At 37.3% G+C, this 22,217-nt stretch overlaps 1 protein-coding gene across 1 annotated transcript in view; it reads right to left on the bottom strand.

Moving 5' to 3' along the window:
- LOC116731217 (CCR4-NOT transcription complex subunit 3-like) overlaps positions 1 to 22,217 on the bottom strand; it is a 29,747-nt gene that overhangs the window by 4,195 nt on the left and 3,335 nt on the right. Inside the window, exons 3-16 of the mRNA XM_032580856.1 lie at positions 18,779 to 18,846; positions 17,823 to 17,897; positions 13,730 to 13,819; positions 11,727 to 11,855; positions 10,829 to 10,924; positions 8,297 to 8,425; positions 8,103 to 8,193; positions 7,563 to 7,696; positions 6,066 to 6,122; positions 4,863 to 5,790; positions 4,652 to 4,757; positions 4,306 to 4,453; positions 2,399 to 2,489; positions 1,947 to 2,148 (exon numbers count right to left, since the gene is read on the bottom strand). Of these exons, the coding sequence (XP_032436747.1) occupies positions 1,947 to 2,148; positions 2,399 to 2,489; positions 4,306 to 4,453; positions 4,652 to 4,757; positions 4,863 to 5,790; positions 6,066 to 6,122; positions 7,563 to 7,696; positions 8,103 to 8,193; positions 8,297 to 8,425; positions 10,829 to 10,924; positions 11,727 to 11,855; positions 13,730 to 13,819; positions 17,823 to 17,897; positions 18,779 to 18,846 (2,344 nt within the window). The remainder of the gene's footprint in view (positions 1 to 1,946; positions 2,149 to 2,398; positions 2,490 to 4,305; positions 4,454 to 4,651; positions 4,758 to 4,862; positions 5,791 to 6,065; positions 6,123 to 7,562; positions 7,697 to 8,102; positions 8,194 to 8,296; positions 8,426 to 10,828; positions 10,925 to 11,726; positions 11,856 to 13,729; positions 13,820 to 17,822; positions 17,898 to 18,778; positions 18,847 to 22,217) is intronic.

Raw genomic sequence — 22,217 nt, 5'->3', positions numbered from 1 at the left:
AACCTATCAATTTTTCTAAGTGTAGCACTCCTGGCCTACATAAAGCATTCATGCATTTTTAAAGGAGTTCTAACAGGCAGTGAACTGCAGAACGGCTTTGCTCACAGATTTTAACCATTGTTGAACTGTTTCAGAACGTCTATTCATTTTATTCCTTTAACCCTTTTTCTTAATCTTCTTTATTTTCAGATTAATTTTGTCGTTTGGCTTTGTTTCTTGCCGGTTAATTAACTCTAATTAAATGAAACTAATGGACCAATTCCAAGAGAAATTAATTTGAAGGAATATAATTAATAAGAATATAACTAATCCAATTTTTTTGGTTATAGAACAGTAGTGGCATACTGTGGGTGTTTTTTTAGGATAATATATGTACATTTTTAAGATAAACACAACTGAGTTCAAATCAAATCTGAACAAGGATTCCACAACCCCAAAGTTTGCCCTCGCTGATTCATTTTAAGCCGCTAAGCAAACAGTGCATTTTAAGCCAAGTTCTGTATTTTTAGATCCTGTGTGGCGTGAAAAATAACAATCACCACATCATAATCTTTATAGAGTGGAAGCTCGGAATATCTGACTAATGTGAGCTCTTCAACTCAAGCAGCAGAAATTATGGCTGTGAGCAGAAAAATAACTGCCTGAGATTAGAAGTGGACCAGACTCAAGAAACAGAAACAGACAGGAGCGTTTTTCTGCTGCGACTGTAAAACACAAACAGGTAGTGTTGGAAGAGAGCTGTCGAGTGTTTGGATTTAAATGTCAATTGTTGATGTGTGGGCTGCAGATGCAGCAGCAGCAAACCGGGTTCTGACTGTGAATCTGTGTGCAGGTGTGCATCGTTACAGAGAACATCTGAGCTTCAGAAAATATGAAACGCACTGCTGACGAAGAGTCTCTAAGCTGCTTCATTTGAATGGAAATCGGTTGAATTTTTTTGGCATCATAAGTGTAAAGAGAAATACTTAAAAAAAAGATTTTTCATTGGGAGATTAAAGACCGTTATGTGCGCATGTAGAATGCCAGTTAATGAATTTGAACAATTCTTCAAATTTTCTTTCTAAAAATACAAAAAACCCAGAAACCAAATGCAAAATATAGACATATAAAAATGTTAATACATTTTTATTTTTGCTGTATTTAAAAGGGTACAAGTGTATGGATTTGTGTTTTTCATTCAAGCCTAATAAATTACTGAGTGATGTTTGCTTACCTTTAGCTTTGGTTTATTGTTAAGGAAAGCAAGCGAAGCCAGATTTATTTGTTTACTTGGTCTTGACTTGTGCTTTCATTGTATAAATAATTTTAAAAAGTATCTGTATCTTTAAAATATTTAAGATCATGACAGCTTTTCTAACAGATTTTCAGAAACTTTCACACACCTTTAGAATAGACAAAAAAGAAATCGTGTTGTTAATCCAGAACTGGATTTTATCTTATCTCAAGTGTACTAAGATATTTTCACTAAACCAAAAATATTTGGTCAGTATGTGCTTGCAGTGTTTACATCCCATTTCCATTTATTATTATCTTGATTCTCATTCAGACCAGTTATATCTTACATAATATGATGTATTAATTATTATTTTGAACATCTAGATATAATTAACGTCAATTGTTTTCATAAAAAACGAAATAAATAAATTTTTTAAAAAACACTTAAAAGGATGCTTTCAGAAGCTCAAAAAGCCGTGAGTTGAACTATGAAAATGGCAATGAGTGACTGTAGATAACATTTAGTAGAGTCAAATTTTACAGTATGAACAGAACAGAGAAAATTACTTTCAATCATCAACTCTCAAAGTGGGCCCAAAATGGAGGTGCACTGAGTGCTGAGGGCAACAAGTCCCATAGTTAAGAGTCTCCATCCTGTACCCAAACATTTGATCCCTCTTATCTGTAATTATTTTAATAAAAGGGTAAGAACTGTGAGAAGTTTACTGCACCTGATTCTCTCTGAGTCGGACGGGTGGGGCATGTGTGTCCACGCCGCCTCCTGCATGGCCTGTTGGTAGAGCTGGTCTTTGGAAAGGGGAACTGGCCCCAGTGGACAGACGCCCAGTGACGGGAGGATGCTGACCTCTGACAGGGAGGACTGAGGTGCTGACGGGGCCCCCGAGGGGGTCGTAGTGCTGCTTGGGAAGATGTCTGAGAAAACACAGGAAAAATGAGGGAATGGAAGTAAAGGGGGGGAGGGAAGAGATGATGCAGCAGAAGGAGAGACAACAAGAAATAAAATTGAGTCAGGGATGATTATATCAGCTGCAGCCTTTGTTCAGAAGCGCTGAGAGTGGGAAGGGAGATGACATTTAGTTCCATTAAATCTGCTGAATTCTATTTCTGCTCGGTGGTAACCCCTCGGTCCTCTCGCTGCAGCACATGTTGGTGTGAATCCTACCTGAAGTAAGGTGCAGGGAGGATACATCTCCCTCAATCCCTGAGCTGGGCGCTGCTCGCTCGGCCATGGACCTGCTCAGAGGCTCCTGGGGCTGATGAGGACAGACAAGGACACTCATGGGAAAACAGATTCTCCTGGATGTGTGTGCAGAGTTGTTGTATCGTTCTGGGCGGAGGAACGCCAGTTCCCGCTTCACTGGTCAGGTTGTCAAGGAAATATGTTAGATTTTACTTCTTGGACTGTTTTTGTGTTTTTTTAACTCTTTCTTTCACTCCCCTGGGTTCAGAGGATTATTTCAACACTGCAAAAAAGTGTGACCCAGATTTTGAGGACAATTTCATTTGTCCTTGAAATCTGTAATATTCCAAAGTATTGCTTTTTTTTTTTTTTTTTACCAAATTAGAAATTAAAAATTGCACCACAATAGCAACAGGCTATGACCACAAACATGCACTTATTATCAGCTCCCCTCCTCCATACTTCACAGTTTGTTCCAAAATGTCCAAAAGTTCATTTGCATAAAACCTTGCAAACCTGAAATTGTCCTGTCATTATTTCTTCATCACAAAGCTCTCTCCTTGCAACATTTGTATCTTTCTGTCTTTATCAATTTTATTGACTTTACATGCTAACTGAGGAGTGTGGAATCTGAAATTGAAATTTGGGGTCTTTCACAATTTCTCGGAGCATTGTGCGTTCTGATCTCACTGAATTTTTAAAAAATTCTAACTCCTGAGAAGATTGGCGACTGGTTGTTTTTCTCAGTGCAGAAAATTCAACAAAAGACTGTTTGAAAATATTTTTTAACCACCCTTCGCTTATTGATGGGTTATTGCTGATATTTTTCTTGGTTGACATTGTGCTAAACCAGTAAACTGAAAACTTGTGCAGTTAGAGGTGGAAAAGATGAGGGTGATCAATTAACAATCTGCATTATCGGTCCCCGCCTGCTACTTTCTCTCTTGAACATGTTCCCCTTACTTTTTCAAACATGATATTACCATTTTGGCTTGAAGTTATTTAAAAAAAAACAATAACAGTGAAAATTGCAGATGTTTTTGTGCAATTGGTGTTACATTTACATCCATTTAAAAGTTGGTAAATTTTATATTTCCCAGATTTTTACTAGATTTTGCAGATGAACACACAACTGTGAAAATTTATGTGAATCTGTGCTACACAAAGACATAATGCATTTAAGGGACAATTTTTGTTTTGCATTTGGCTACAAAAAGGCTATTCCAGCTTTTCAAATTCTATCCACAAACGCAACTAAAGATAACAGCTTGATGGGAACAAAATTCTACATTTGCATCCAAGAAGTGCTCCCTAAAGAGAGATAAATTTGGATTAAAATGGTGTCTGGTGGGTTTATAGTTTGTCGCAACCTGCTAGCAAAAAGTGCCCAAAGGTCCCATTTCAAATCAGTTATTAAGGCATGTTTGTTGTCTGTTATAGTTAAATCAAAACACTGGTCATCTCTTGAATTAAGAAACTTTGGAAATGATTGGAAAGGCAGCCGAAAGGCAAAGAAGAACATCAAGACCTTTAGAAAACCAGGATATTATCAATTAAGACAACTCTGTTGGATTAATCATACCCCTCACCTTTTTCACATTTTATCACATTACAGCCTCAAACATTCCAGAGACCATCATAAAGTGCTGCATAATTGTTAAATGGAAGGAAAATTATACTCTGTTTTAATTTCTTATTTTTACAATAAATGTGGGAAGTTTAGTTTGCATTTGTTTCCACACCCTCTTTACTCTTTTATCCCTGAATAAAACTTGTGCAAACAAGAACCACCAAAACTCAGCTAATTAGAGAGACATTCAGAGAACATCAGTGAACAAAAGGTATGATGAAGATCAGGAAACACAGCAGACAAGCTGCATTCTCCTCACCTTGATGCTTTCGGGTGGTTGTGAGTAGGACAGCGGCCCGTTCTGAAGGCTTCCACCGCTTGTTGTTTTAGCCTCACTGTAGGACGCCGGCGATGGAGAGGTGGACGACAAACCCATGGAGCCAAGTAAACTGGGACCAGTGTCCTTACTGGGAAGGAGAAACAGTGACGCAAGTGATCCAATTAATATATTTCACATATGACATGTTGCTCAGCCAATCAGCAATATAACAATAAAAATATGAAGCAAATATAAAAAATTATAAATAAATAAACAAATATTGAAGATCGGTTAGGCTGAAGAAAATAAATTTATTTCCAAAATTCTTCTTGTACTTTAAACTTACAGCTGATTGGCTGTGGAGGTCAGAGATGAGGATTGGCTGCTTTGTGATTGGGTGGCACTGTTGAGGGCGGAGTCTGTTGTGCTATCTGCTACCACAGCACTGTGACCTGTAGAGAGAGAGCAAACCATCAAAATTAACTCCGTAGCTCAATAAATAAAATGTCTGTTATTATATTTAGATGAACGGACTTGGGTGGAAATCAGATACTCACTGGTGCTACCATTCTGCTTCTGTCTGCTCGGCGGTCGACCGGACAGGGATGAGCTTCCTCCTCCAACTCCGCTCCCTGCGGATCCTGAGCTGCCGCTGTTGCTTCCGATAACTCCTATTCCGCTTCCAGGAGCTAAGCTCCCGATGGGGCTCTGCGGCCCCAGGGAAGATCCCTGCACTCCCGATTGACCTGAACCCAAACCCAAACCCAGAATCCCCGAGCCGACACTCCCCACTATAGAAGCCGTGCCGAGCATGCCTCCCTGCGAGAATGTCGGCCCGCCGACCGCGATGCTGCTGCTACCGATGGCGCCCACCCCGCTGTTGGTCGTTGTGCTGCTGACGCCGCCGAGAGAGCCCGGTAACCCTGAGCTGGCCGTGCCCGAGGCGGCCGCCTGAGCGTAGGGAGTTGGGGTGGAGCTTGAGAGAAGACCCACCATATTGCTTAGGGACGCCGGCATCCCTGACAGGCCGGGGCTGGTGGAGATGGAGCTTTTCCCCAGAGAGGGCCCCAGACTGAGGCCAAGGCTGTTGGAGGTCGCCGTGGGACCTGAAGGCGCCTGGGGCAGGGAGTTCGAAGTCAGGAGCCCCTGTGTGCTGGGTGGCGAGGACGCCAACGAGGCGTTGTGGCTGTTGGTGGAGGTGCTGGAGTTGATGGGAGCCGAAGAGCTCGGCGAGTTTTTGGCCTGCTGCTGCTGCTGCACCGACGGGTGAGGCGGCTGCTGCGTGGCGTTGCTGTAGCTGCTGGCTAAAGTGTTGGAAAAAGGACCCCCCACTGCACTAAGATGACTGCTTCCAGAGCCGCCGATGCCTCCGCCCGCAACAGAAACCAGAGAGGATGAGGTGAGCCCCGAGGCGGAAGAAGACGAAGAGGAGGAAGAGGAGGAAGAAGATAATGACGAGGAGGGATTTCCATTCTTCACCGGTGACTGGAAAAGGAACAAAGAGAATTTTGTTTGTTAAATTCTGCTGCACAGTAAATTCAAGATTAATTAGAATTTAAAAAGACTGGCAATTAATTAATGCTTTAATAAAAACTGTGCATTGTATTCAAAGCTCAAGAACATAAGTCATCATAAAAACATGTTAAAATTGTATTAATGAGTTGAAATCTGAGTTGTCAATTTATTCTAGTTATTTACATTTAAAACCTCAAAAACAACATTTAATCATTACAGTAGTCCACATTAGCATTTATACCAACCTGACTGACTTCACTGTCCGTCGAACGTCCCCTCTTCTTGTCATCTTCTGAGTTCTCCTGGAAATTGAATCACAATCAGGTTTCAGAAAAAAACTGACATCAGAAACAGGATCACAAATTACATTAAAAAAAAGTAAACACAGGTCATTTTCAAAATGATATTTATCAAAAGAGTCAACATCTTTTAAAGTTGAATTAAATTATTTTATAGCAACTTAATATGGTGATCCAGCATGTTTTTTAAAGAGTCCGTATGATTGAGAATCAAAATTATTTCTGATAAAACTGAAAAAAAAAACCTAATTCATTTGCTTGACTTGAACATACAGTCTCAGTTCTAATAAATATTGAACAATTTTCCTAAGATTTGAAAAATGACTTGTTAAAATGTGATAATAATCTTTTAAAAGAGGGAATATTTTCAAAGATGCATTAATTTGACAAAAAGACCAAATATATAAATTTACTTAGAAGACAAACATTTACACTTTCAGATTCAGAGGAGAATTAATACTTTTTTTCTTACCTTCATTGAAGAAAAACTATAAGAATCAATATTTTTATTTATCTACAGAGAACAAAAGTATGAATAAGTAAATGAAGATGCTATATTGTGAGAATCGATTGTGAAGCAGTGATACTGGAGTCTACAGAACTGAACCTCTGGAGTAAGTACATAATGAAGTGGTCCGAGAATTAAGCCTTGGGGCCTCTCTGGGAGAGATAGGGGATTTTTTTGTTGCAGGATTTCTACACACTTCCCAGTTTTGAGGCCAGTACTATACCAGTCGAAACCAGTTCAGTTTTTTTTCTAAACGTCTTTTTAAATTTGCTAAATACTATGCAAACACTAAAGTGTAATGCTTTAGTGTGAGGATGACCAAAAAAAAGTAAAAACCACTTTTGATTAGAGTAATTTGGAATGAAGCAAATACTCTGCTTCTCTTATGTCAGTGTTAGTATGTGAAAGTGAAACTTTTGAGATTACGTTTACATTTTCAATGAGTAATTGTAGCATCCTGCACAAATATCTTTCACATTTAATCCCAGAAAAAAACTCTCCTGATCAGCAGTGGATAATACCATAACTCCCACTTACATATCAGACTTATAATAACTACTTTTACCCACTGAATGAGAGTGTAGAAGCAGAAGAGATGATACGGAAGCCAATAGAAGAGAATATAAAGAGCAGATGGCAAGGCTCTATAATGGTGCAATTATCTTCTGCACATATTTTAGATACTGATGTGCCTTGATTTGAGCTAAATGTAATAACTGACTTAATTGTTCATGATTACCATTGTTACATTAGGACATCTTTCAGGTCAACGATGAAACAATCTAAGCCATTATTTCTTTATACAAATGAATGGATTAGTTTTTTTAAACTCATATTGCTAGAGGATCAAAAACCAGGAAGAACAGAAGTAAAAACAAACAGAAAGGACAAATAATTGATGATGTGCGTAAAATGAAAAGGATCATTTTTCTCACCGTAGTGCAAGTGGCAGGCGAAGGAGGGATTGGTGAGGATGAGGTGGTGGAGGTCGGTGTGCTGCTGGAGTTCTGGAAGATCTCGTCCTCCAAGTGTGAGGGTCCTGGTGGGGAGGTGGCAAGTAATGGTTGAGCTGGAAACAGAAAAGACAAAAGGTTTCAGCCTCTATTGTGAATTTTTAAGTCTTTTGTACTCTTTTGTTATTGTAGGTCAAGGTTTGATCTCGACCAACTCAACTTATTGAGCTTGTGGTTAAATATTTATCATTTATTGTAGAGTCCATGTAATTAAAAGATTCATACACATTCTTTAGCTTAAATGACCAAAAAATATTTATGGGACTGCTTATACTTGTTTAAAGTGACTTTTTTGCAAGACCTCCACTGGAGTACAATACAACCAGGTTTGCACAGGACGACATCTGTACTTGTTTTCATGTGTAATCAAGATGTTTTCCCCTTAAGGGAAGTCACAATGTTTGCACCAAAAGACTCCTGTAATTATTTATTCAATATTTCACTAATATTTTTTACACGTACGGAATTCATCCAGGTCGAGATCGTCATATATATAATCGTTCTCCTCAAAATCTGGGTCCTGCGATGACTCTCTGTAGTACTCAACATCATCCTTTGGAGAGAAAGCACAAATACTTCAGTCTTAGTTAAATATTAAATAATAAAGCTGTGTGTCTCTGTAGTTTTTGTCATCTCTGTGATTTTTTTTGACAAACCTTGATCTTCCTGATGGATTCGACCTGCAGCGAGTCATTGTCCAGCATCCTCAGTATCGTCTCCAGCATTCGGATGTGATACCGATGCTTCTCGATAAACTTTTTCAGCTCCTCGATCCGGTCCTGCTTCTGTAGGACAACAGCAGGTCAACTTAATCATCTGTTTTTATCCAGGCACAAAGGTTTTTTAGCATTACCTTATGGAGGTTTTACATTCCTGTGCAATAAGTTTTGCGTTCTCTCACAAAAGTTTTGCATTCCCATGCAATACTTACGCGTTTCCTCACAATAATGTATTTACTAGTCTGTTCATGCGGCATCTTGAATACTGAAAGTCTTTTTGCTACAATGTAAGGTTTGTTTTTCAAATTTATTGCAAGGTAACAAAATAAAAATTTCCCCCTTTTAAAAGGCTTCATATGTTTATACTCTTGGCTGCAAAGTGATTTATTTTAAAATAAATAAAATAAATCATTTTATTCTTCCACACAATGCAAAGCTTCATTAATAATTTAACTCCAACAGGGGGAACAAGAAAGCATTTGAGAATATTAACAGCTTCTAAAACAAAAAATAAAAGCGTGTTTAAAGTTTAACGAGTGAAATGTGCAGAAAGGAGATCACGAATGATTTAAAGCTGTGAGAGCATTAGTGACCGCCATGTGCACTTTCCAGCCTAATGCATCACAAAGCACGCAGGCAGAGTGCCACTTTCTGATTTCAATATTTCATTCTCCAAGTGCTTCACTGTTAATTCACACATTCTCTGAAGGTTGGAGAACACTCCAATGTTTAATTGTCCTAATTTGCCCCCAGTGTCTATTTGGACAGAACGCAATGCGTGGGCTTGGTGTGCAAATAACAAACCAGCTAAATGGATATTATTAAAACACAAAAGCTCTTAAAAGACACTAAGGGGTGTTTGTTATTAGGCTGCATGAAGGAGGTAAGCAAAACCAAACTTCCTAACACATTTCATCTTAGCATGAAAATGGTACAGGAATAGTTTATTATTTAGACCAATATTTGAGAATAAATTCAAAAATTCATTACTAATTTGATTTATTATTCTAAATCTAGGTCAAAATCTATATAACAAGCTAAAACAAATGAACAGACGCAAAATTTAGACAATGGAACATTGCATCAAGTCTTAAAAAAAAAAAAAATTTCCATATTCTTTTTTTCCCTCATCAATTAACTGGATAACGTCCAGACTGAAAATGAACAGGAACCGTGGAAGTCAAATATAGACTCAAGCTATATGTTTCAGTAAGGTATATGTGAACACTTAAAGGTCACTTCTAACAAACAAAATAACCTTTCTGAAAAACTTGAAGACAGCCAAAGGCTAATAATTCACACACAGTGAGAGATGCACCTTCTAGCCTCTAAAAATAAGCTCATAATCCTAAAGAAATGAGACGCAACGTTAAAAAGTCCTCAAAATCTTCCTCACACGGGCTTCAAATGCCAGTCCTCAATGGCTGATGTCCTACAACTTATAGATGTTTCTCTGTTTCAACAGACCTGAACCAAATAATTCATACACAGCAGAACCCCGAAGAACTTTTCTAAATTCTGTGAAATTTGTACAGTAATTTGATTCAGGTGGTTTGGGCCACTGACACATCCGTGGTGAAAAGCTTTGTTAGAAGCAAATTCATTTATTTGATTACTGAAACACTGAGATGCAATGTACAGGTTTAAAGTCAGAAAGTTTAAAACCTATTTCATAAGCAAATTTTTATTCACATATTAAAAGGATATTTTTTGGCTGAAGGGTGTTTTTATGTATGTTTAAGTATTTCTTTTTACACTTCTCTAACACTATTCTGTAAATCTTTTAACAAAAGCAAAGGAATTTTAAGTCTGAAGTGATAAATTTGATCAGAGTCGATGTTTATTTCCAACCTGTGTCTTCAACCAAAATCATCAGGAGTCAAACATTTGCTATAAATATTATTCATATTTTTGCTCTTGATATTTTGGTCACTAAAGGACAAACTTGTATCAGCATTCAAGAACTCGCTGATTTGATCCTTATTTTGGACAGCTTTGTTAACTGCACAAGAAACAGACAAAATGAATCTTCCTGCTTCTCAATCTGAAACTTTCTGCACAGAAACAAACAGGAGGGTCTTTCAGGGACAGTAATGTCTTTCATTTCACTGTCATTATAAATAAGCTGCTGTGACATATGGATATGAAGTATTCATTCTTAATTCAGAACTTGTAGGTTCTCTGAAAAGACTGCACTGCCACATCAGTAAGTTTCCGATAAATGAAGTCCCTGGGGAGGACTTTAAAGGGAAAGTTGGAGTCAGAGAGACTCGGTCAGTGAGGTTATCGTCGTTGGCCAGAGACAGAAGATGAAAGCAGGGTTCGATGTCTGACCTCTCCGCCAAAAAAGAGACAGCGAGATAAAAGGAGGAGAACTGTGGGGATGACAAGCCAACCGATCTGGAAGCAGCAGTGGTAGAGCAATGAAAGGGGAAAAAATGAATGATTCAGAAAGGGGAGCAGACTGACCTCCTTGTCTCCTTTCTTTTTTCTCGTCTGGACTGAAAGAGACTCCACTTCACTCTCGAACTGGTCCACCTGCATGTTCAACGTGTCTATCGTGTTCTGAGATAAAAGAAAAGGAAAAGGTCAAACAACAGCATCAAATATTTAGAAAATAAAATATTTATTTTGTAATTCTGGGATTCTCTTGACATAATTCCATTGTTCAATTGAAATGATTGCTTATCTTTGATCTCACAAAACAGTTTTATAATTTTCTATATAATTATTTTAAAAAATCTAACTATACTGTTGGGTGTTGATGACAATGAGGGAAAAATCTGGGAAAATTATAAATTATAATCATAAACTTATGAAAAAACGGAGTAAGTACAGAATGAGCATTTACTTCTCTTATAAATTCAATTCAATTTATTCATTAAGGGCATTCACAAAAAATAGCATCTAAAGGCATTTTATGGAGCTGAGAAGCATAATGCCTGAGAATCAGCTTATTTAATGAAAAATCCAATTAGGGTTTTTCATTAATAACAATCAAAATGTAAAGAGTAAATTATCAGGTAATTCAGTCAATGTCTATTTCATAAACAAGCTGCTCTGTAATTATTAGTTCTGCCCAGCAAACTAAAAACACTTTGTTTTTATTTCATTTAGTTTTGGTTCCTCTAGCATTTTCACTTCCATGTTTTAATTACTTTTAAGAATCTTTTAGGGGAAAAACGTTCCCTTGTGAGCAAAATTTGACTCCACCTATCCAGTTACATTTATGCATCTTTATGTCTTGTTCCTCACTTATCACATATTGGGGAAAATTAGGAAAAATTAGGATTCAGCAGTTCGAATGAGTGAAACTGTTTTTCTCTGAAGGGTAAAGCCCAGCGGTCCGGTTGATCCAGAGGCTCACCGTTAGCCAGGTGCCGACCTCTTCCTTCTCCTTCTGCGCCGGGTCCACCTTCTGGATAAGGCCGAGTCCTTCTTTTGAGTACGCTTTTGTCTTGGTTTCTCTTTCAACTATTTTAAAGCGCTCCATTTGCTGCAAGAAGATAAAACACAGAAAATGGATGAAGATATAATTCCTGAAGAAAAAGAGATACAATTTTAGACCTCTGGAAATTTAATAAAGCTTGTTTTCAATGACGTTGCATTCTTGAATGTCTTGAGCTAATACTGCTTTTATATCAACACTAAATGGTTTTAATGCATTTTTCTAAATTTCTAGGGTCTAATTGTTCAACTCAAATATGGGGAATGTCTTTCTTAAACCACAGGAGAAGTAACATGTCACTGCATAACTTATCAAAGAAACTATTCACATTTGGATTTTTTGTGGCACCTTATTAAAAGACAGTCACAAAAATTATATTTTGCTGCCTCTTTGCAGTTGTATTTAAACAAACCTTGACAGGCGTACTAACAATATTTTTGTACAAATCTAAAGAGTTATTAGTTATAAACCTGTTGATTTAGCCTGTAAACCCTCTCAGTTATAACTTTATCAGTGCCTCATATTTTTGTGACGATAATAACAAATTCTGTCCACTACACTGTATTTTCATACCAGCCGCGAAAACCATATGAAAAATAAATGATCAGCGTGGGGTTAGAATAAAAACCAAAACTCAAGTGTGACAGATGGAGCTCTGGTGAGTTGTCTTCTCTCGGTGTGAAGGATGTGTCTCGCATGTAATCCATCTGAATAGTTATCACTGAAAGGTAAATGAGGCTCTGAGGCCCGACAGGCAAAGCAGCAACACTGAAGACACAGTGTTAGCTAGCTAACAAACTATCTTGTACTATAATGAACATATTTTGGGAACAGATCTTTTAATCCATGTGCAAATGCTTCATTTGTCTTCTCATGCAAATCTAACATCTCAAACCAGAAGTAATTAATTTTTATGCCACTTGAGGGCAGCGGAAACAGTCCATGAGACCACAAATGACAAGTTTACAAAGTTGGAGATTTACAGATTTCAAAATAAAGCCTAGCTGATCATTTAAGTCAATATTAGCTCTACTTTTACTGCCACCTGATTATAAAGAAACACACTGGTCTTTTCCTCTAAGCAAAGTTAGTTTACCATTAGTTCATAAAGCTTTCAATTGAATGAGATGTATGGCTCATTTCATAGAATTACAGGTCCAACTAACTGAAGTATTATAATATCACAATATTCCAATCAATTTTAGCTTCATAAACAGTCCAGGTTTTGGGGTATAATACACAGCAGTCACATGTTGTCCTGTAGATGAGTTTTACAAGACTTTGGTTTGAGCTGAAGCAGAAAATAGAAGCTGAGGATGTGGCCATCAGTCATAAACAAAGCAACTTCTAAAACATGAAATAATGGAGAATTTTTAAATCATGGAGGGATTTAAGCACGTAGGATGAGAAGCTTTCAGCTGTAAAAAAAACCAATACAAACTCTAAGCATTCTTCACATAAAGATAAAATGTAGTAAAAGATAATTATATTTTTTTTCCCTCAAAAGACCTTGCCTTTTGAAAGGCTGCCACTGTAAATAAGAAATCTGTTCTTAATCAGTTTTTTGCCTGGTTAAATAAAGTACAGTATTAAATACAGTTTGTTAAATAATGTTTCCTTTTGTTTATTAATGTTTTCCTCATTACTAAAAATGTATTTAATTTCCTTCTCTTTGTATTTGACTTAAAAAATCAAGAAATTTTATATAAGCATAATATTTCATTAAACTATCACATAAAAAAAGACTTATCTATTTTACTTATCTTACTTATCTATGAAAAATACTAATTTAATTAGCTGATAACATAATTTCCATCTCATATGTTCACATAGTAAAAAACCGTCAATCAACTACAATTTTATTTTATTTTCACTGCAACAACAGAGAGTTTTCATCCTCTCTCTTGGGGGTTCCTACTCACCGTTTCTATGAGTTTCCGGTTCTCTATTAGCTGCCTTTTGTCTTTGATCTCGTTGGATGCCACCCACGTCTTAATCTGGTCTCGAAGGCGCTGCGGGATCATATAGGAAGAAGACGATACAGAGGAACAGCGGAGGGAGGAAGAGTAGGATACAAAAACATTAAAGAACTTATTAATACATGCATAGACTTGTCTTAAACAGTCAGATGGTGAAGCTGATGCAGGCTTCGCTTGGAGTTTGGTCCTCATGACAACAGAAACAAAGCAGTGGACACACATATAAATCTATGTTTTAAGCTGAAGGAGATGAAATTCAACACGCTGTGAGCGTCTGTAAACTCTCTCAATCTGGTGTTCACAGAGTCATGTTAATTAGTTTTTCTCTCTACTTGCTGCTTGAAGTCAAACTAACACACATTTATACAATTTCACACAGAAAAGATTAAAAAAGGCTGATAATTAAGATAGGATTTTAATCAAAAAAGGTAAACATTTTATTTTAGAGTAAAAATTTTGCAGCTTCAAATCAACTGAATACCTTTGTATTCTATTGACATTTTCACTGAGGAACAAAAAGATACACAATTTTTAAAACAAATTTTACAAAAATATAAAAGTTTGCAATACATTTTTTGAGCAATCTGGTTTGTAAAATAACTCCAGTTCAGTGAAATTCAACAGAGTGTATCTGGTAAAAGGTACTCTGAATTTTTTCCAAAGGTTCTCTATTTAATTAAAGTGCAGTACTTTGACTCACCCGACCACCACTACTCCTTTCACAGCCCTTCATTATTTTCTACCTTTTAATATGTTACACCCTTTTTTCAAAGTTAACTCAAAGTTTATGCAGAAATACCCCACAATGAGAAAGTGAAAACATTTTTTTTTTGAGATTTCTGCACATTTCTTAGAAAGAGGAAACCAAGAAATCACAATTACTCAAGTATTTACAACACATTGTTGATCCACCTATGGTGGAAATTGCAACCTGAAGTCTTTTTGAATGTGATGCTACAAGCTTAGCTCACATATCATCAGACAGTTTGGTCCGTTCTTTGCAGCTCCCGGTTTTCTATTTTTAAAAATTTTTCCAAAAACTCAATATTTTTCCCACACTGTTATAATGAGGTATTAATGTGCAGAGTTTCGAAGAAAGACTTTAATTTAATACAAGTTGGAATAAAGTCGTAACATAAACTGTGGAAAAGGTGCCACACTGTGAATACTTTCCAGATGAGCTATGTGTCATGTAGCGACATCTATCAGAAGCTGCTGACTATTGCCAGACATACTGTTTGTATTCCTTGCTGATAGTGGAAAAATGAACACAAAATAACAAAAACATAAAAAGAGAAGCAGCGGCCCATGTATTGACACAGGTGTCCAGAACAGTTTCCGTCTCTCATTGTTAACATGACAGCCTCACATTAGCGCTCTCTCCTTTCACTGTTTCACAGACATGATGAGGAAAAATAGGCTGTGAGACTAATAAAAAAAGTGTGTAAATATATATTAAAAAAAAAAAAAAATTCCCTTCTCACCCACCGCGGGTGGTTCTTATCCTCTGAGCTCGGGTCCTCTACCAGAGGCCTGGGAGCTTGAGGGTTCTGCGCAGTATCTTGGCTGTGCCAAGGACTGCACATTTCTGGACTGAGATGTCTGATGTTGTTCCTGGGATCTGTTGTAGCCATTGGTCCAGTTTGGGGGTGACTGCCCCGAGGGCCCCGATGACCACAGGCACCACTGTGGTCTTCACCTTCCAGGCCCTCTCCAGTTCCTCCCTGAGGCCCTGGTATTTCTCTAGTTTCTCGTGCTCCTTTTTCCTGATGTTGCAGTCGCTTGGTATTGCTACATCTATCACAACGGCTTTCCTCTGTTGTTTATCCACTACGACAATGTCTGGTTGGTTCGCCATTACCATTTTGTCTGTCTGGATCTGGAAGTCCCACAGGATCTTAGCTCTGGCGTTCTCCGCCACCTTTGGGGGTGTTTCCCACTTTGATCTCGGGGTTTCCAGTCCATATTCTGCACAGATGTTTCTGTACACTATGCCTGCAACTTGGTTATGTCGTTCCATGTACGCTTTCCCTGCCAGTATCTTGCACCCTGCTGTTATGTGCTGGACTGTCTCAGGGGCCTCCTTGCACAACCTACACCTTGGGTCTTGTCTGGTGTGGTATATCTGGGCCTCTATTGCTCTGGTGTTTAGGGCCTGTTCCTGGGTGGCCAGGATGAGGGCCTCTGTGCTGTCCTTGAGTCCAGCTTTTTCCAGCCATTGGTAGGATTTACTGATATCAGCCACTTGGGTTATTTGCTGGTGGTACATCCCATGTAGGGGCTTGTCCTGCCATGATGGTATCTCTGGCACCTCAACCTCCGTTCCCTGTTGTCTGAGATATTCACTGAGCACATTGTCTGTTGAGGCTTTGTCCCTGATGTATTTATGGATCTTAGTTGTTTCGTCCTGGACTGTGGTTCTCACACTCACTAGTCCTCTGCCTCCTTCCTTGCGGCTCGTGTACAGTCTCAGGGTGCTGGATTTGGGATGGAATCCTCCATGCATTGTTAGTAGTTTTCTAGTCTTAATATCAGTGGCTTTTATCTCCTCCTTTGGCCAGCTAATTATTCCAGCAGGGTATCTGATTACTGGCAGGGCATAGCTGTTTATTGCGCGGATTTTGTTCTTGCCATTGAGCTGGCTTCTCAGGACTTGCCTTATTCGTTGGAGGTATTTAGCTGTGGCTCCTTTCCTTGTGACCTCATCGAGGTTGCCATTTGCTTGTGGTATACCTAGGTACTTGTAACTGTCCTCTATGTCTGCTATTGTTCCTTCTGGGAGTGAGACCCCTTCTGTGCGGATGACCTTCCCCCTCTTTGTGATCAGCCGACCACACTTCTCTAGTCCGAATGACATCCCGATGTCCGTGCTGTAGATCCTGGTGGTGTGGATCAGTGAGTCGATGTCTCGCTCACTCTTGGCATACAGCTTGATGTCATCCATGTAGAGAAGGTGGCTGATGTTGGCCCCATTCTTGAGTCGGTATCCGTAGCCAGTCTTGTTGATAATTTGGCTGAGGGGGTTCAGGCCTATGCAGAACAGTAGCGGGGACAGAGCATCTCCTTGGTATATGCCAGATTTGATGGACACTTGTGCAAGTGGTTTGCAGTTGGCTTCAAGGGTGGTTTTCCACAGCTTCATCGAGTTTGCAATGAAGGCTCTCAGAGTCCTGTTGATGTTATACATCTCTAAGCATTCAATGATCCAAGTATGCGGCATTGAGTCATAGGCTTTCTTGTAATCAATCCAAGCCATGCACAGGTTGGTGTGTCGGGTTTTGCAGTCTCGGGCAACTGTGCGGTCTGCGAGGAGTTGGTGTTTGGCTCCTCTGCTATTTACACCGATACCTTTCTGTGTCGTGCTCATGTATTTATCCATGTGTTTGCTTATCTATCTGCTAAAAAAAAAAAAAAAACATATATATATATATATATATATATATATATATATATATATATGTATATATGTTTTGTTTTTTTTTTGAAGAGCTTTAATTATTTAATCCAGGATCTTGTGAGGTGATCTTATCACTGACTAACATTGTTTGTTTGTACATATGACCGCCCTGGACCTTTTGGATCAGTGATGACAAAGCTTATGACAACATGTGGGCATCTGTGAAAGTAGAGAGGTGCTGCAGTTTCCGTACGCCGGCCTGTGCAGCTCACACAACATTTGGAAACAAAAGCGTTGGAGCGCAAGTTTACTGAGATTGGCTGTTCTCCGACACCATGTTTTATGTTTCTGCTTTCCTGGTATCCTTAAATTACCAAACGGGTTTATTAGAAGAAAGTTGGGAAGATTAATGACCCGACTACATGTTCTTAAAGTTTCCATTCTTGTGAACTTTACTCATTCAAGGGGATTAAAGGACTCGGCTGGAGAGAAAATGGCTCAATGTTTTAATTACACCAAGACGAAATGTAATTTCTGCAACCTTAACTTCTCAAAAGTGTTTTTGTTGACTCACTCATGTATTTAATTACCTTTTACAATAACTTAGTTTAAGTGTTTCTAATGATGGCTTTATCGTACCTGCAGCTTTTTAATCTCTTTCTTGAGGTCCGCTTCATATTTCTCCTTCTGGTTTGTATTGGCTGCATTGTGAAGCTACAAAGAAACAAAAGATGAAGTTTCAAGCAAGTACTGGCTAACACAAATCAAAAATGCAATTAGTAATAGCAATACACTTATATCAGCAAGTCAGTAAAACGCTGCAAAGAACTAAATAACCACTTTAGTTACTAATTACTCCAAAGTTATGGGAGTTTGATTTGAAATACTGCTTTTGGAGGAAATCTTATTTTTAGCTTCAATAATAGTATGGTTCTGCTAGAAAGACAAAATAATGAATTACTTAAATGTTATTAAAAAGGAAAAAATAGTTTTTCAGTAGTAAAACCGCCAACGACCAACTACAGCAAAAATAACTCCAGGACATAATTAAGTCAGAAAAATAAACTGGGATCTCTTTTGCCAAACAAACCCAATTAATGACTTTCTGCCATTTTATTAATTTTGCTATTCAAGTCTGCACATTTTTATTGCTCCTCTAGGCAGTGTGTGAATCTTTTTCAGGGAATGATAGCCTTTGTTAAATTACAAAGGCAGCAGCTCCTGATGAAACTTTAAAAGTCAATATTTTCTTCTCATCATATTTACTGTCAAGTCAAAGCTCAAACTAGGAAGGTTAAAAACCGTGGCGAATGTATCACTTTGTTGGCAGAGAATAAAAGGAAAGTATTTTAATTATTGATTATTTTAGCTATTTTCTTTAAACAATTCTCACGTGAAGATGTTTGACAGTTTTATTAGTATATGAATCACAAAAATGTTCATTATCAGCATAAGTAGCAATATGTTGAGAATTGTTTTGACTATTTAAAAGCTTTATTAGACTAAAAACAGTCAGATTTGTGCATTTCCGCCCATTCTCTGTATTTCTTAACCAAATAATTGATTAATTTTTTGCTGTGCTAAAAATGTCTTACCTTTTGCCAAATGTCTTCAAACTGCTCCACTCCTTCCGCTACTTTTTTCAGACATCGATCTATTTCCCCTGAAAGAGAAAATAATAAACAAACCATAAATAAAAACATAACAAGTTTGAGTTTAAAGAATGTGAATTCTTTCCTATCTGCATAAAAACTGAAGCTAATGTGTGTGCAAAGTGAAATTGCTTTTATCTGGTAAATTATTTGGTTCTTCAGAACTGATAGTGTTTATTTATCCTACAGTCAAAATGCATAAAAAGTGAATAAAACAATTTTTCTGATTGAATAAATTAGACGCTCCCTGTCGGGCAGGTTTTCCCCAGCACAGTTTCTCCTGTTTAAATGAGGACATTGCAAAAAACAACTGCAGCACATAAAAGCAATACACTTACAAATTATAGCTGACATCTCATGAAATATGCATGTCATAAAAGGGTCCACAGTGCTTGAGAATTAAAGGTGACACACATCCCCCAGTCACACACAAGTATATATTGCTATGTTAAATATGAGCGTTTATGACAGACAGCAAAATGGATTAAAAACTGACATTTTGAGACAGATAAGTCAACATTAGGATTCTTTTGTGACAACAACATGTCTCAGATGACTTATGTCAACTTTTGTCATGTGGATCTGATAATTCACTCACAATAAAACAAACAGGAAGGAGCTCAGATTAGCTTAACTATGCATCATTTGTGACAGCAGAACATTTTTACATGGAAAGGATTATTTTTATTTTATACAAGCAGTGGAAATACCACTCTGTTCTCCATAAACGTATTTAGTTAATTTTTTATTGAAATGACAATCAATATGAAAAACTACAAACCAGTAAAAAAAAAAAAAACATGACAAAAAAGAAGTAAATCAGGCATAAGATGCTAACTTTTTTTGTCACTTTCCAAATGGAACAACTGTACTGCTGTCATTGTGGCATAATAACTTGTAATATTCACATGTTTAGAAGAACGTGTCACAAATATTTCCATATTTTTTGGGGGGATCAGACGTAGAAATCTTTGGGTACCATTGATGTGATTAACAGTAAATGTAAACAAATCAATTTAAATCAATACAACAAACTCATAATTCACACAGTGAATGCTAGTTATTTCTATGTTATTCATTATTTTAAAAAATGAATAAATGGCATGATGATTATTTTCCTCTGGAGTTTTCCTCATGACTGAACTGAGGCCTATTTATGTTCATTTCTAGCTTAATCTCATTATATTTGACATTCTGAATCCTCAGGGTTTTTCATTTGTAAATACAAATAAGGGATAATTTTATAGATTTTTGTAAAGTAGTAATTTGTACATTTAGTTCATACATAAAGTGCAAATCATTTGTTTAAATATTTTACATTTTTTATTCCTTCGTTGTTTTTAATTGTTTGTTTAAAATCATGTCAGGCCTAAGCATGACATTTATTCTTCCCACTGTACCAACAGATTTCTCACATCTGTCACGTTGTTTTTGTCAGCAACTGTTAGTGAAAAGGTGAAAAGTTCAAAACATTAAAGACTCATTATTGAAACACAAAAATATTCATGTGAGTCCAGAAAGAAACAAAAATGATGTAAAATTATAAATATAAATATAAATTCCATTTGGTAATTCCACTGATATAAATAGAGAATAGTCTGTAACTTACAAACAGATCTAAACACACAAATCTCCAATATCAAAAATAAATGATAACATAAAAACATTAAGGAGATATGGAAATGACAAGTTCTAGGAAGATTGCAGATTATTGCAGATGCAACACAAAGAAAATTCACTCCACCTTTTTAAACAGTGTCTCTAACATTAATTTATAGCTTTTATATCATTTCATGATATGCATTTGGTGTTTCTTAAACTAAAAACAGGCAAATTAAGTAAAGACAGCTTGAAACAATTTGTCTGAATAAACTCCAGCTGAGGTCTGGGTTTAAAGTGTCTTGATGTTCAGATACTTCAGAGGGGGGGTTATTTTTAGATGAAAGGCAGCCTCCTCTGTAATAATACATTACAATCTGAGAAGGCCGGAGCAACACTGCTGCTAGATCATCTCTCCTTCAGGAGGACATTTAGCAAATGTCCACATTTCTGTTTTGTTTTTAATCTGACAGCTGCTCTTTGGGGGAAGCCACTGTGACAAACGTGTAACAGAGCGGGACGTTGATCCCTGTCAAAAATGAACTTTTAGCCTGCAGTGACAACTATCGATTGAAAATTACATCAAAGTATGTTTCTGTAGGCCAGAGTGAAGCCTCTAGTTCTACTGTCTTCCTTAGAAAAGGTCTGAGAAGAGTTACAACACCTGTTGCTTGAGATGCATAGTCATCTATGCTCTGCAAACCCCTTCAAACATCAGCTGACATCAACTTCATCTGTGCTGTTGCAGTGTTTCATTCTTTTTAAAATGTAAGTACTGAGAATAAGAGGAGAAGCAGTGAGAAGACCATTACGATGGAATTTAAGGCTTATATCTCCACAGAAATGTAAGAACTTCATCCATCCATCTGGTGAGAAATTAACACTTGACCGTGATAGACGCAAAAAAGCTATCTTGCTAGCTAGCTAGTATGTTAGCAGTGAGTTATCTCCTGTCTCAGGTCACAGAACACAATGAAGAAGTCTGAGAGCGACTCAAAGTTTTGCTTGACAAAAAAGTCACGTGGGAAAAAAAAACAAAACACCCAACAACCTTTGTCTTTCACACAGTGAAGTTCATATTCACATTAAAAGCAGCATGCGTTTCCCTTTGAAGGCAACAGCTGTTCATACCAAACTTTAGCCACTTCAAATTATCTGTTACATCATAGTAACTTAGTACAATAAAGAAAACTGCACTTGAGGAAAACATTATCCAACATTCAGTCTTCACAGATTTTTGAAAAGACTAGGAGTTCACACTGACAGACTGGTTTCATCAGATTTTTGTTTCACGACTGAAAGACTGAGGATAACACACCTAACAGCTGCGCCTGCCGAGGATCACAAGCTAACACATCAAACTCACGAGGGCGGCAGTTTGAAGGCTAAACAAACATGCCAGTAGATGGCAATAATAATAGTAGTATCCCAGAATTTCGATTGGATATCTACATAAAATACTTTAACACAAAAGTTAAAGTATTTAACTTTTTTTATTTAACTTTTTTTGTGGGATATTTTTTTAATATGAGGTTGTTAGTGGATTTTGGAATGGCTTTATTCTAAAAACATGATCACTTCTATCTATCTAAGCAGACATTAATATGTTTGAACTGGATTTTATGTCCAAAAATGTAGAATTTATGATAAGTACTTTATACTTATTGACTGATATTTTACTCAGAAGTGACTAAGGATGCACAGATTTGTAAATTTGGGTCAATATCCAATATTTACTGATATTAGTTAATATCAGTTAATATAGTAATTTAGCGGTACACCA

The sequence above is a fragment of the Xiphophorus hellerii genome, chromosome 13 (genome assembly GCF_003331165.1).
Source record: "Xiphophorus hellerii strain 12219 chromosome 13, Xiphophorus_hellerii-4.1, whole genome shotgun sequence".
NCBI classification, from domain to species: Eukaryota; Metazoa; Chordata; class Actinopteri; order Cyprinodontiformes; family Poeciliidae; genus Xiphophorus; species Xiphophorus hellerii.
Note: the sequence above shows the minus strand (reverse complement) of the source record. Positions and strands in the feature narration are given on the sequence as shown.